Here is a 12,706-nt window from a genome sequence, read left to right on the forward strand (position 1 = left end):
GCATTCTGATTATGTATGTTTGAATTTTTAGGTTGACATTTTGAAAATTTGAATTTGATGTTGCAGACCAGGGAGGGATGCCAATATTGTGACGAATGCCAATATTGTGACGAATGCCAATAATAACCCATTCAAAAGCTGGGGATTTGGAAAATCAAAGAAAAGAAACAATCGATAGAAGGGTGTATACCAACTTTCTCAAGAATATCTAAGAGTCATTCACCTACTAACAATCTAACCTAACCTTCTTTGCAACAATTATAAACATTTCCTTCTAGTTTATGTTACTGTTTCTTTTTTTTTTTATTCTGATATGGGGTGTTGTTTGTCGGGAAGTTGGTATATACTTTGTCACCCGCCACCTCAAGCCTGTGCCACTTGCAGAATTTGACAAGACTCCACTGTGATATTCTCAGCCTGTGTCGCCATAAATGACGGCATCACCATATGACAGCGTCACCATACAACAGGGTCACCATATGACAGACAGCATTACTATACGACGGCGTGACCATAATATAATTGTGACGGTGTCCTAGAATATTCCTATTACAGAATAGTCACTGCTACGTCACTGCGCATGCGCCGGAAGCCAAAAATAAAAATATAAGGTACCTGGTCCATGTACAGCCACTGAACTCTATACTAACGTAGTATACTAACATTAGTATAGAGTTCACTGTGTGCAGCATTATCAGTGTTACCAACAATAGAAACTACAATATTTCCCTATGAATTCCTCCAGAAAGATTTCCTTCCCAGCAAAAGCTTGTTCGAAACATTATCCTTCATTGTTTTTGAATTGTATTACTCAATGTTGCAAAGTATAGAATAGCCCAATTAATTATTCCTTGTGAAAATCTTAAATGCTGTTGACATCCACGAGAAAAACTTTCACAATTTGAATTCACTAAAAACTAGAGTTTTGATTTGCTCTTTTAATAGGAAATATAATTAGTGTTTAATAGGAAAGTATTATTCTATACATAATAAGAAGTTAATTAATTGTAATAGTGTGATATTGAGTAGTCGTATTATTATAGTTGTTTTTTGTGTATCTTATATTCTTCAGCAGGAACTGAATGAACTTTGATTCCAACCTTATGTTGAACTTCGAGTTTTTAGTGTAAGAATTGAATTTGCCAACTTGTTGCTCAGTTGTCAAAACTAAAGCAATTTCGTGCATTTTTAAATACAGTTTCAATTTCATGTCAAAAAAGTTAATGTAGGTTTGAGAATTGTTTGAGCATTGACCTTTTTGAAGCTTCGGCTTTTCCACTGAAGCTTCGGCTCAACGTTCGTAGAGGGGGAATAATTTTCAATGAAAAGGCCACAGTTCGATTTGAGACACGGACTGAGTAAATTTTAAAGAAGTGTTCTGAGTAAAATGTAATGAGTTCTCTTAAATCGTATGTTAGTGTTTCTGGAGAGTCGAAGTTTAAATTGTTGAAATGGTGAGTGCCAAACTGTTGTTCATATTCAGCTCAAAATTCAGTTACATAGAATGACCAAGACATGCATTTAGTTGCAGCAAGTTGGCAAATTCTCAAGTGTGGAAATTGAAGCTTTAATATATTATTATCTGTCCTAAATCCATTGCTGAATAATGTTGTGAGAGATGTGTCTTACTTTGATTAATTCGTTTGATTTGGAGTTCAATAAACCTGAGGTTGATTTTTTAAAGTATTTTCATTGAAGTTCCTGGCTCGTATAATTATTAGTTGCTGAAATAGGTGACAATTGAATATATTGATGGGAATCTGTGCATTTGGATGAACGAATCCACTGTTAGCTCCCAACCAATCACGGATTCAAATAGATGTTTAATAGTAGTATAATTTCAGTAAATTCTATAGACGAGGAGAAACTCTCTGCCGTTCACAGTGTTGCGCAGCGGTGTGATAGACTGCAAGAATTTTCATCGAATCTCATGTATTTTTATATTTCACACAAGTTTCGATTATAAGTTTTCTATTTTGGAAGATTAACTAAGTCACGTTATAAAGAAATTCTTGTCAACATAATTTCATATCCGGTGTGAGGTGAAGAGGTTCATAGAACACCTCCACCGGTTACAGATTGATATCCGGTGTGAGGTAAAGTGGTTTATAAAACACCTCCACAAGTTACAGAATAACCAAATAATATCCAAATAAGTATTCAATTCAAATCATTTTTTATTGAGAAATGTCCTCTATTTAATTCAAGTCTATTGTATCCATTAAACTGATGCTAAATCACTATTACAATGAACCAATTGGTTATAAGGAAGGACCGTACATAGTAGTTTTGGAATCAACTTGCATTTATATTGGCGCCGCGTTTTCAAGGTTTATTATGAAAGACCTTTCTAGTATTCAATTTATTTATATCATTATGACTGTGATGTTGCCTTTTCTTACAAATAAATAGTTCTCAATCAATGGAACAGTTGAAGAAAATGTTTTTAAACTGGCTGGGGAAACAATAGTCCCATCAGTACTCCCAGAGTTTGAAGAAGCTAATTACCATATGCTATGGTGTGAGGCTCAGCTATTGTTCTAGATATTCTTATTGTTATAAATATGTGACACCTTCCAGTTTGCAGACTGGACAGACAATAAGCCCTCATTTGAGAAAAGCACCACGTTCCTTCCGAAAGGAGTTTCAGCAAGAAAAGGTTTTGTTGTGGAATACATTTGAACCTCCAATAACAACTCTTCATGTTTTTGTGGACCCTTTTCCCTCATAGCAGGTCACGTTTTTATGTAATTCGAACAAGATTGCAGCTTTTAAAGCCAACAGCTTATCACAAAGTGAATTCTTTGACAAATGGAGAATCGTCATTCAGCATATAATTTGGCGAATTTTCTTTATTTTAGTAGAGGAATAGGGTCGACAGTTGGTTTTATTTAGTTGAGTCGAGAGTGTACATCATCATCATCGCCAACAACCCCTGTGAATTATCAGCAGCAGATTCATCTGAACCAGAAATTTTCAGATTTTGTTCACTAGTTTGAGTGTTCTGTTATCTAACATTGCAGCAGCAGCAGCAGCAGCAGCTATAAGCGGCTACCGGGTTGAGACAAAATCGATCTTCATGCAAGTTCTGGAAAAGTAAGATTGTTCACCGGCCTAATTTAAAATAGTAATTAGCAATATTGTCATCATGGATACAACCTTAGCATCAGGATCATCCGAGACATGCCCTTTCACATGATCGGTGTCTCGATTGTCTCCTGAGACTCCTATTGGTGAGTAATCTTTTTTCCCCAGCCTCCTAGTTTTCCGCGACCCTGTTCTTCTTCGAGGAGACCCGGGATAGAGTCGGTAGTTGAGTGATCGGGTTTGTGTATGGCCGCGTTCCTTGCGGCGTTCCCAATAGTGGTTTTCTAAAGGGATAATATTCTATTCTTTATTTTATGGAATGGAATATTGTGAGTTGAGTTACTGACAATTCGAGGGTGGATTTTCCTAGGGGATTTTCTTTCCTTGTAGTCAAGTAGTTGTTCGGTAGTCAAGCGTGTGAACAGGTCGTGATCTCCTCTCCTTACGGCGTTCCCGGTACTAGTTAATTACTAGGGAATTATTCTATTTCGTGTTTGTTAGAATAGAACATTGTAGGGCGAGTTCCGGACAACTCGAAGTTAGATCTTCCTTGGGGATTCTCTTTCTTAATAGTTAATTCTCCCAGCTTGTATCACTGGGGGTGAGCAAGTTATCCCTGGTTTAGGAACCTGGATACAAACCTGTGCTACAAACAGTTAAGTGGGAAATTCAACTAAGCTCTATCCCGTTCGATAATGGTAGGTTCCGCATCGTTTGCAGATTGTAGCGGGTTCTTTAAGAGTTCTTAATCCAAATGTCTCTACTCTGTCGCTTCACAATGGTTTTGATTTTTTATACGGGAAGTGAGAATCGGTTCATAATCATTCATATTCGGATCCACGGCAATTCAGGTAACTATATGTTAGGACTGGTTGCTTGTAAGTGTTCCCTGTAGTAAATTGGCCTTCAATATAAAGAGTAATTTTTCTCAATTTGTTTCTTATTCTTGTGGAGAAATCCAGCTATTCTTTTTAAAGTAATTTCTGCAATTGGAATTCATTCTTGTGGGAAGATCCCTGTCCTTGTCATAGATATTTTTTTCCCAGCTAACTTTCATCCTTGTAGGAAAATTCACATTTCTTCGAGAGTAAATTTTCCTTGCTTAGTTTCCATATTGTAGAGTGACCCCTGTATTTATTTTTGCATAGCAGTTTCGGACTAGCTATAATACCTCGTGGGAGAATCCCAATCTTTCTCCTAGAGAACTCAGGTGCAGCTTGAGCTCGTGCCTGTCAAAGTTAACAGACAGCGACATCCTTTCTCTAAATTTCTCTTAACTTATCCTATTCCAAAATCCTTCGAGCTCTCAGGTACAGCTTGAGAACTTCCCGGTTGAAGTCATCAGACTGTGACATCCTTACTCTTACACTTCCTCTTAGCTTTTCCTATTCTAAATTTTTTCCAGCTCTTGGGTAAAGCTTGAGAGCTTCCCACAAAGTGAATTCTTTGACAAATGGAGAATCGTCATTCAGCATATAATTTGGCGAATTTTCTTTATTTTAGTAGAGGAATAGGGTCGACAGTTGGTTTTATTTAGTTGAGTCGAGAGTGTACATCATCATCATCGCCAACAACCCCTGTGAATTATCAGCAGCAGATTCATCTGAACCAGAAATTTTCAGATTTTGTTCACTAGTTTGAGTGTTCTGTTATCTAACATTGCAGCAGCAGCAGCAGCAGCAGCTATAAGCGGCTACCGGGTTGAGACAAAATCGATCTTCATGCAAGTTCTGGAAAAGTAAGATTGTTCACCGGCCTAATTTAAAATAGTAATTAGCAATATTGTCATCATGGATACAACCTTAGCATCAGGATCATCCGAGACATGCCCTTTCACATGATCGGTGGCTCGATTGTCTCCTGAGACTCCTATTGGTGAGTAATCTTTTTTCCCCAGCCTCCTAGTTTTCCGCGACCCTGTTCTTCTTCGAGGAGACCCGGGATAGAGTCGGTAGTTGAGTGATCGGGTTTGTGTATGGCCGCGTTCCTTGCGGCGTTCCCAATAGTGGTTTTCTAAAGGGATAATATTCTATTCTTTATTTTATGGAATGGAATATTGTGAGTTGAGTTACTGACAATTCGAGGGTGGATTTTCCTAGGGGATTTTCTTTCCTTGTAGTCAAGTAGTTGTTCGGTAGTCAAGCGTGTGAACAGGTCGTGATCTCCTCTCCTTACGGCGTTCCCGGTACTAGTTAATTACTAGGGAATTATTCTATTTCGTGTTTGTTAGAATAGAACATTGTAGGGCGAGTTCCGGACAACTCGAAGTTAGATCTTCCTTGGGGATTCTCTTTCTTAATAGTTAATTCTCCCAGCTTGTATCACTGGGGGTGAGCAAGTTATCCCTGGTTTAGGAGCCTGGATACAAACCTGTGCTACAAACAGTTAAGTGGGAAATTCAACTAAGCTCTATCCCATTCGATAATGGTAGGTTCCGCATCGTTTGCAGATTGTAGCGGGTTCTTTAAGAGTTCTTAATCCAAATGTCTCTACTCTGTCGCTTCACAATGGTTTTGATTTTTTATACAGGAAGTGAGAATCGGTTCATAATCATTCATATTCGGATCCACGGCAATTCAGGTAACTATATGTTAGGACTGGTTGCTTGTAAGTGTTTCTTTCCCTGTAGTCAATTGGCCTTCAATATAAAGAGTAATTTTTCTCAATTTGTTTCTTATTCTTGTGGAGAAATCCAGCTATTCTTTTTAAAGTAATTTCTGCGATTGGAATTCATTCTTGTGGGAAGATCCCTGTCCTTGTCATAGATATTTTTTTCCCAGCTAACTTTCATCCTTGTAGGAAAATTCACATTTCTTCGAGAGTAAATTTTCCTTGCTTAGTTTCCATATTGTAGAGTGACCCCTGTATTTATTTTTGCATAGCAGTTTCAGACTAGCTATAATACCTCGTGGGAGAATCCCAATCTTTCTCCTAGAGAACTCAGGTGCAGCTTGAGCTCGTGCCTGTCAAAGTTAACAGACAGCGACATCCTTTCTCTAAATTTCTCTTAACTTATCCTATTCCAAAATCCTTCGAGCTCTCAGGTACAGCTTGAGAACTTCCCGGTTGAAGTCATCAGACTGTGACATCCTTACTCTTACACTTCCTCTTAGCTTTTCCTATTCTAAATTTTTTCCAGCTCTTGGGTAAAGCTTGAGAGCTTCCCAGTCAAAGTCATCAGACTGCAACGTCCTTCCTCTTACTTTCTCTTAACATTTCCTATTCTAAAATCCTTCCAGTGCTCAGGTACAGCTTGAGAACTTCCCAGTCGAAGTCATCAGACTGCAGCAAACTTTCTCTCACTTTCTCCTAACTTTTCTTGTTCTGAAATTCTTCAGGATCTCAGCTGCAGACTAGAGATCGTCCTAGTCGCGGTCCTCAGACTCGCGAAAAGTTTTGGAATACCCTGTTCAAATTAGGATCTCAGTTGCAGAATAGAGATTGTCCCAGTCGCGGTCCTCAGACCTGCAAAAAGTTTAGGAAACCCCTATTTAGATCAGGATCCCAGTTCCAGACTAGAGATCGTCCTAGTCGCGGTCCTCAGACCCGCAAAAAGTTTAGGAAAAACTCCCTTATAGCTTTTCCCGAATTAGGAGTCTCTGAATTGATATTATTATTGGGGAAAATCCTTCTCCACCTCGGCAGCAATATACTGTTGTCTACACGATATTATTCTCCAGACTGTGTCTGTAAAAATTCTTTCTATCCTCTCATAATAGTCGACATACTGACTATTAATTTGAAAGCTTCTCAGACGATTGAGAGTCATTTACATTCCCTTAAGGGCTGTTACAGATTAGCCCTTGATAACCGTCACACAGTTGCTAAACTGTCGCGAAAATCCTAGTAGTAGGTGAAACTGCTTAATCCAAGAAAAATGAGGGAGAAATTAAATTTTTAGGTCTTTATTTTAAAACACACTATGTTGGTCCGTTCACATTCAAAAATATGTGAAAAATTAAGCTCAGAAATTTTCGCGCTGAGACGACTAGCAAAAATTTCCAACTTAGAAACGTTAAGAGCAGTGTACTTTGCAATGATCCACTCCCACATTTCATATGGAATTGAAATATATGGAGGAACAAGCATCTCAAACTTAAATAAAATACTCCTATTACAAAAAGAAGCAATAAGAATAACTCTAAATCTTGATAGAGAGCAATCATGCAAGCCATTCTTCAGTAAGTTAAAGTTCATGATGGTGTACAGCCTGTACATTTATAGGACAATATTATATATAAAAACTAATGAATCTAGATTCCCACAGCAAGTAGATATACATAATTACCACACAAGAAATAAAAATAATTTCACAATAAAGAAACACAATAAGGAAAAATAAAAAGAAAGTCCAATGTACATGGGAATGAAATTTATTATTTGTCTCCCAGATTGCATAAGACATGAACCTGATAGATCAAAATTCAAGGAATTGCTGATAGTATATTTGATAGATTTAGCATGCTACAGTATAAACGAGTTTACTGTGAAAAAAGGAATTTTAAACAGTCACTATTTCTCTTCAGCTCTAAGTTAGTTTTTATTTTTTGACTTTTTCATGTACATTTTCATGTATGTTATTTTGGAAAGAAATAAATGATTGATTGATTGATTGAATCCTGCTTAGCAGTCACAGAATTGCTAAAGATTCTCTCGCAGCTACAGGCTCGCGATTCAGAAATCCCATACCTAGAACCCTAACCTTTAAACCTTGATTTCCATAGTCGAAATTTATACCCTGTATTTAGCAAGCAGGTCCAACTTGCTGAGAGTTAGATCACGATTTTCAGATTGCGAATTATTGAATGAGCTCCCGTTAGTCGTAGGAGAGAATAATTCAATTAATAAATCTCTGTCCCACAGACTCTATAAATTATTCTCTATAACTCAAACTCTATACTCAGTGTCCTGTACCCTATACAGCATACACTTTACCATTAATATTAATCCAATAGATTCAGTTGCACACCGACAGCAAGCAGTTACAAATTGTGAAAACCCTAACAAAACTCCATACCATTCCTTATTGAACTCCATCCTAAATTCTTTCTTCTATTACCCTTATCCCGGGCTTGTGCTGGGTACAGCTTTGCTCGCCGTCAAATCGTAGTTGGTTCAGATTGCGTACTACCTTTATGAATATAATTATTTGTAGAGATCTGATATACGGATCTGACTCCTTGGTTAGGGTTACCTTAATCTCCCTTAACACCCACCCTGAATTCCAAGGGCCGAGGGCTGAATCGGCCAGCAACGGAACGGGCACACACTCTTCCCTTCGAGTTAAATACCTCACAACAGAAACAGATGGTGAAGAATCAGGATAGGGGGAGAAGTGTAGATCCGGTATCACCACCAGTCAGTATGGACACTGACCCCGACCCATATCCGGCTGTAGCTAGTCCGCGTCGTAGCAATACTTTGCAAATATTAGAAAACCTGGGGGGTGGAATAGGCATATCTAATAAGCTTAACATGAATAGGCATATCTAATAAGCTTAACATGAATCTAACAATAGCCAAATTCAAATTATCGCAGTCCTCAGACCTGCAAAAAGTTTAGGAAACCCCTATTTAGATCAGGATCCCAGTTCCAGACTAGAGATCGTCCTAGTCGCAGTCCTCAGACCTGCAAAAAGTTTAGGAAACCCCTATTTAGATCAGGATCCCAGTTCCAGACTAGAGATCGTCCTAGTCGCAGTCCTCAGACCTGCAAAAAGTTTAGGAAACCCCTATTTAGATCAGGATCCCAGTTCCAGACTAGAGATCGCCCCAGTCGCGGTCTTCAGACCCGCGAAAAGTTTAGGAAAACCCTATTTAGATCAGGATCCAGTTCCAGACTAGAGATCGCCCCAGTCGCGGTCTTCAGACCCGCGAAAAGTTTAGGAAAACCCTATTTAGATCAGGATCCCAGTTCCAGACTAGAGATCGTCCTAGTCGCAGTCCTCAGACCTGCAAAAAGTTTAGGAAAACCCTATTTAGATCAGGATCCCAGTTCCAGACTAGAGATCGTCCTAGTCGCAGTCCTCAGACCTGCAAAAAGTTTAGGAAACCCCTATTTAGATCAGGATCCCAGTTCCAGACTAGAGATCGCCCCAGTCGCGGTCTTCAGACCCGCGAAAAGTTTAGGAAAAACTCCCTTATAGCTTTTCCCGAATTAGGAGTCTCTGACTTGATATTATTATTGGGGAAAATCCTTCTCCACCTCGGCAGCAATATACTGTTGTCTACACGATATTATTCTCCAGACTGTGTCTGTAAAAATTCTTTCTATCCTCTTATAATAGTTGACATACTGACTATTAATTTGAAAGCTTCTCAGACGATTGAGAGTCATTTACATTCCCTTAAGGGCTGTTACAGATTAGCCCTTGATAACCGTCGCACAGTTGCTAAACTGTCGCGAAAATCCTAGTAGTAGGTGAAACTGCTTAATCCAAGAAAAATGAGGGAGAAATTAAATTTTTAGGTATATATCTTAAAACACACTATGTTGGTCCGTTCACATTCAAAAATATGTGAAAAATTAAGCTCAGAAATTTTCGCGCTGAGACGACTAGCAAAAATTTCCAACTTAGAAACGTTAAGAGCAGTGTACTTTGCAATGATCCACTCCCACATTTCATATGGAATTGAAATATATGGAGGAACAAGCATCTCAAACTTAAATAAAATACTCCTATTACAAAAAGAAGCAATAAGAATAACTCTAAATTGATAGAGAGCAATCATGCAAGCCATTCTTCAGTAAGTTAAAGTTCATGATGGTGTACAGCCTGTACATTTATAGGACAATATTATATATAAAAACTAATGAATCTAGATTCCCACAGCGAGTAGATATACATAATTACCACACAAGAAATAAAAATAATTTCACAATAAAGAAACACAATAAGGAAAAATATAAAGAAAGTCCAATGTACATGGGAATGAAATTTATTATTTGTCTCCCAGATTGCATAAGACATGAACCTGATAGATCAAAATTCAAGGAATTGCTGATAGTATATTTGATAGATTTAGCATGCTACAGTATAAACGAGTTTACTGTGAAAAAAGGAATTTTAAACAGTCACTATTTCTCTTCAGCTCTAAGTTAGTTTTTATTTTTGACTTTTTCATGTACATTTTCATGTATGTTATTTTGGAAAGAAATAAATGATTGATTGATTGATTGAATCCTGCTTAGCAGTCACAGAATTGCTAAAGATTCTCTCGCAGCTACAGGCTCGCGATTCAGAAATCCCATACCTAGAACCCTAACCTTTAAACCTTGATTTCCATAGTCGAAATTTATACCCTGTATTTAGCAAGCAGGTCCAACTTGCTGAGAGTTAGATCACGATTTTCAGATTGCGAATTATTGAATGAGCTCCCGTTAGTCGTAGGAGAGAATAATTCAATTAATAAATCTCTGTCCCACAGACTCTATAAATTATTCTCTATAACTCAAACTCTATACTCAGTGTCCTGTACCCTATACAGCATACACTTTACCATTAATATTAATCCAATAGATTCAGTTGCACACCGACAGCAAGCAGTTACAAATTGTGAAAACCCTAACAAAACTCCATACCATTCCTTATTGAACTCCATCCTAAATTCTTTCTTCTATTACCCTTATCCCGGGCTTGTGCTGGGTACAGCTTTGCTCGCCGTCAAATCGTAGTTGGTTCAGATTGCGTACTACCTTTATGAATATAATTATTTGTAGAGATCTGATATACGGATCTGACTCCTTGGTTAGGGTTACCTTAATCTCCCTTAACACCCACCCTGAATTCCAAGGGCCGAGGGCTGAATCGGCCAGCAACGGAACGGGCACACACTCTTCCCTTCGAGTTAAATACCTCACAACAGAAGCAGAGGGTGAAGAATCAGGATAGGGGGAGAAGTGTAGATCCGGTATCACCACCAGTCAGTATGGACACTGACCCCGACCCATATCCGGCTGTAGCTAGTCCGCGTCGTAGCAATACTTTGAAAGCTTCTCAGACGATTGAGAGTCATTTACATTCCCTTAAGGGCTGTTACAGATTAGCCCTTGATAACCGTCGCACAGTTGCTAAACTGTCGCGAAAATCCTAGTAGTAGGTGAAACTGCTTAATCCAAGAAAAATGAGGGAGAAATTAAATTTTTAGGTATATATCTTAAAACACACTATGTTGGTCCGTTCACATTCAAAAATATGTGAAAAATTAAGCTCAGAAATTTTCGCGCTGAGACGACTAGCAAAAATTTCCAACTTAGAAACGTTAAGAGCAGTGTACTTTGCAATGATCCACTCCCACATTTCATATGGAATTGAAATATATGGAGGAACAAGCATCTCAAACTTAAATAAAATACTCCTATTACAAAAAGAAGCAATAAGAATAACTCTAAATCTTGATAGAGAGCAATCATGCAAGCCATTCTTCAGTAAGTTAAAGTTCATGATGGTGTACAGCCTGTACATTTATAGGACAATATTATATATAAAAACTAATGAATCTAGATTCCCACAGCAAGTAGATATACATAATTACCACACAAGAAATAAAAATAATTTCACAATAAAGAAACACAATAAGGAAAAATAAAAGAAAGTCCAATGTACATGGGAATGAAATTTATTATTTGTCTCCCAGATTGCATAAGACATGAACCTGATAGATCAAAATTCAAGGAATTGCTGATAGTATATTTGATAGATTTAGCATGCTACAGTATAAACGAGTTTACTGTGAAAAAAGGAATTTTAAACAGTCACTATTTCTCTTCAGCTCTAAGTTAGTTTTTATTTTTTGACTTTTTCATGTACATTTTCATGTATGTTATTTTGGAAAGAAATAAATGATTGATTGATTGATTGAAACCTGCTTAGCAGTCACAGAATTGCTAAAGATTCTCTCGCAGCTACAGGCTCGCGATTCAGAAATCCCATACCTAGAACCCTAACCTTTAAACCTTGATTTCCATAGTCGAAATTTATACCCTGTTTTTAGCAAGCAGGTCCAACTTGCTGAGAGTTAGATCACGATTTTCAGATTGCGAATTATTGAATGAGCTCCCGTTAGTCGTAGGAGAGAATAATTCAATTAATAAATCTCTGTCCCACAGACTCTATAAATTATTCTCTATAACTCAAACTCTATACTCAGTGTCCTGTACCCTATACAGCATACACTTTACCATTAATATTAATCCAATAGATTCAGTTGCACACCGACAGCAAGCAGTTACAAATTGTGAAAACCCTAACAAAACTCCATACCATTCCTTATTGAACTCCATCCTAAATTCTTTCTTCTATTACCCTTATCCCGGGCTTGTGCTGGGTACAGCTTTGCTCGCCGTCAAATCGTAGTTGGTTCAGATTGCGTACTACCTTTATGAATATAATTATTTGTAGAGATCTGATATACGGATCTGACTCCTTGGTTAGGGTTACCTTAATCTCCCTTAACACCCACCCTGAATTCCAAGGGCCGAGGGCTGAATCGGCCAGCAACGGAACGGGCACACACTCTTCCCTTCGAGTTAAATACCTCACAACAGAAACAGAGGGTGAAGAATCAGGATAGGGGGAGAAGTGTAGATCCGGTATCACCACCAGTCAGTATGGACACT

At 38.0% G+C, this 12,706-nt stretch overlaps 1 protein-coding gene across 2 annotated transcripts in view; it reads left to right on the plus strand.

Annotated features, from left to right (window-relative positions):
• LOC111059816 overlaps positions 1-1,681 on the plus strand; it is a 380,452-nt gene extending 378,771 nt beyond the window's left edge. The window contains exon 34 of one of the 2 annotated variants that reach the window (XM_039435597.1): positions 67-1,679. In XM_039435597.1, the coding sequence (XP_039291531.1) occupies positions 67-178 (112 nt within the window). In that variant the 3' untranslated portion in view covers positions 179-1,679. Of the gene's footprint in view, positions 1-66 lie in introns of both variants that reach the window. The other variant, XM_039435598.1, reaches the window with a different exon arrangement.
• The last annotated feature ends 11,025 nt before the right edge of the window (positions 1,682-12,706 follow it).

Source organism: Nilaparvata lugens, chromosome 9 (genome assembly GCF_014356525.2).
Source record: "Nilaparvata lugens isolate BPH chromosome 9, ASM1435652v1, whole genome shotgun sequence".
Lineage (NCBI taxonomy): Eukaryota > Metazoa > Arthropoda > Insecta > Hemiptera > Delphacidae > Nilaparvata > Nilaparvata lugens.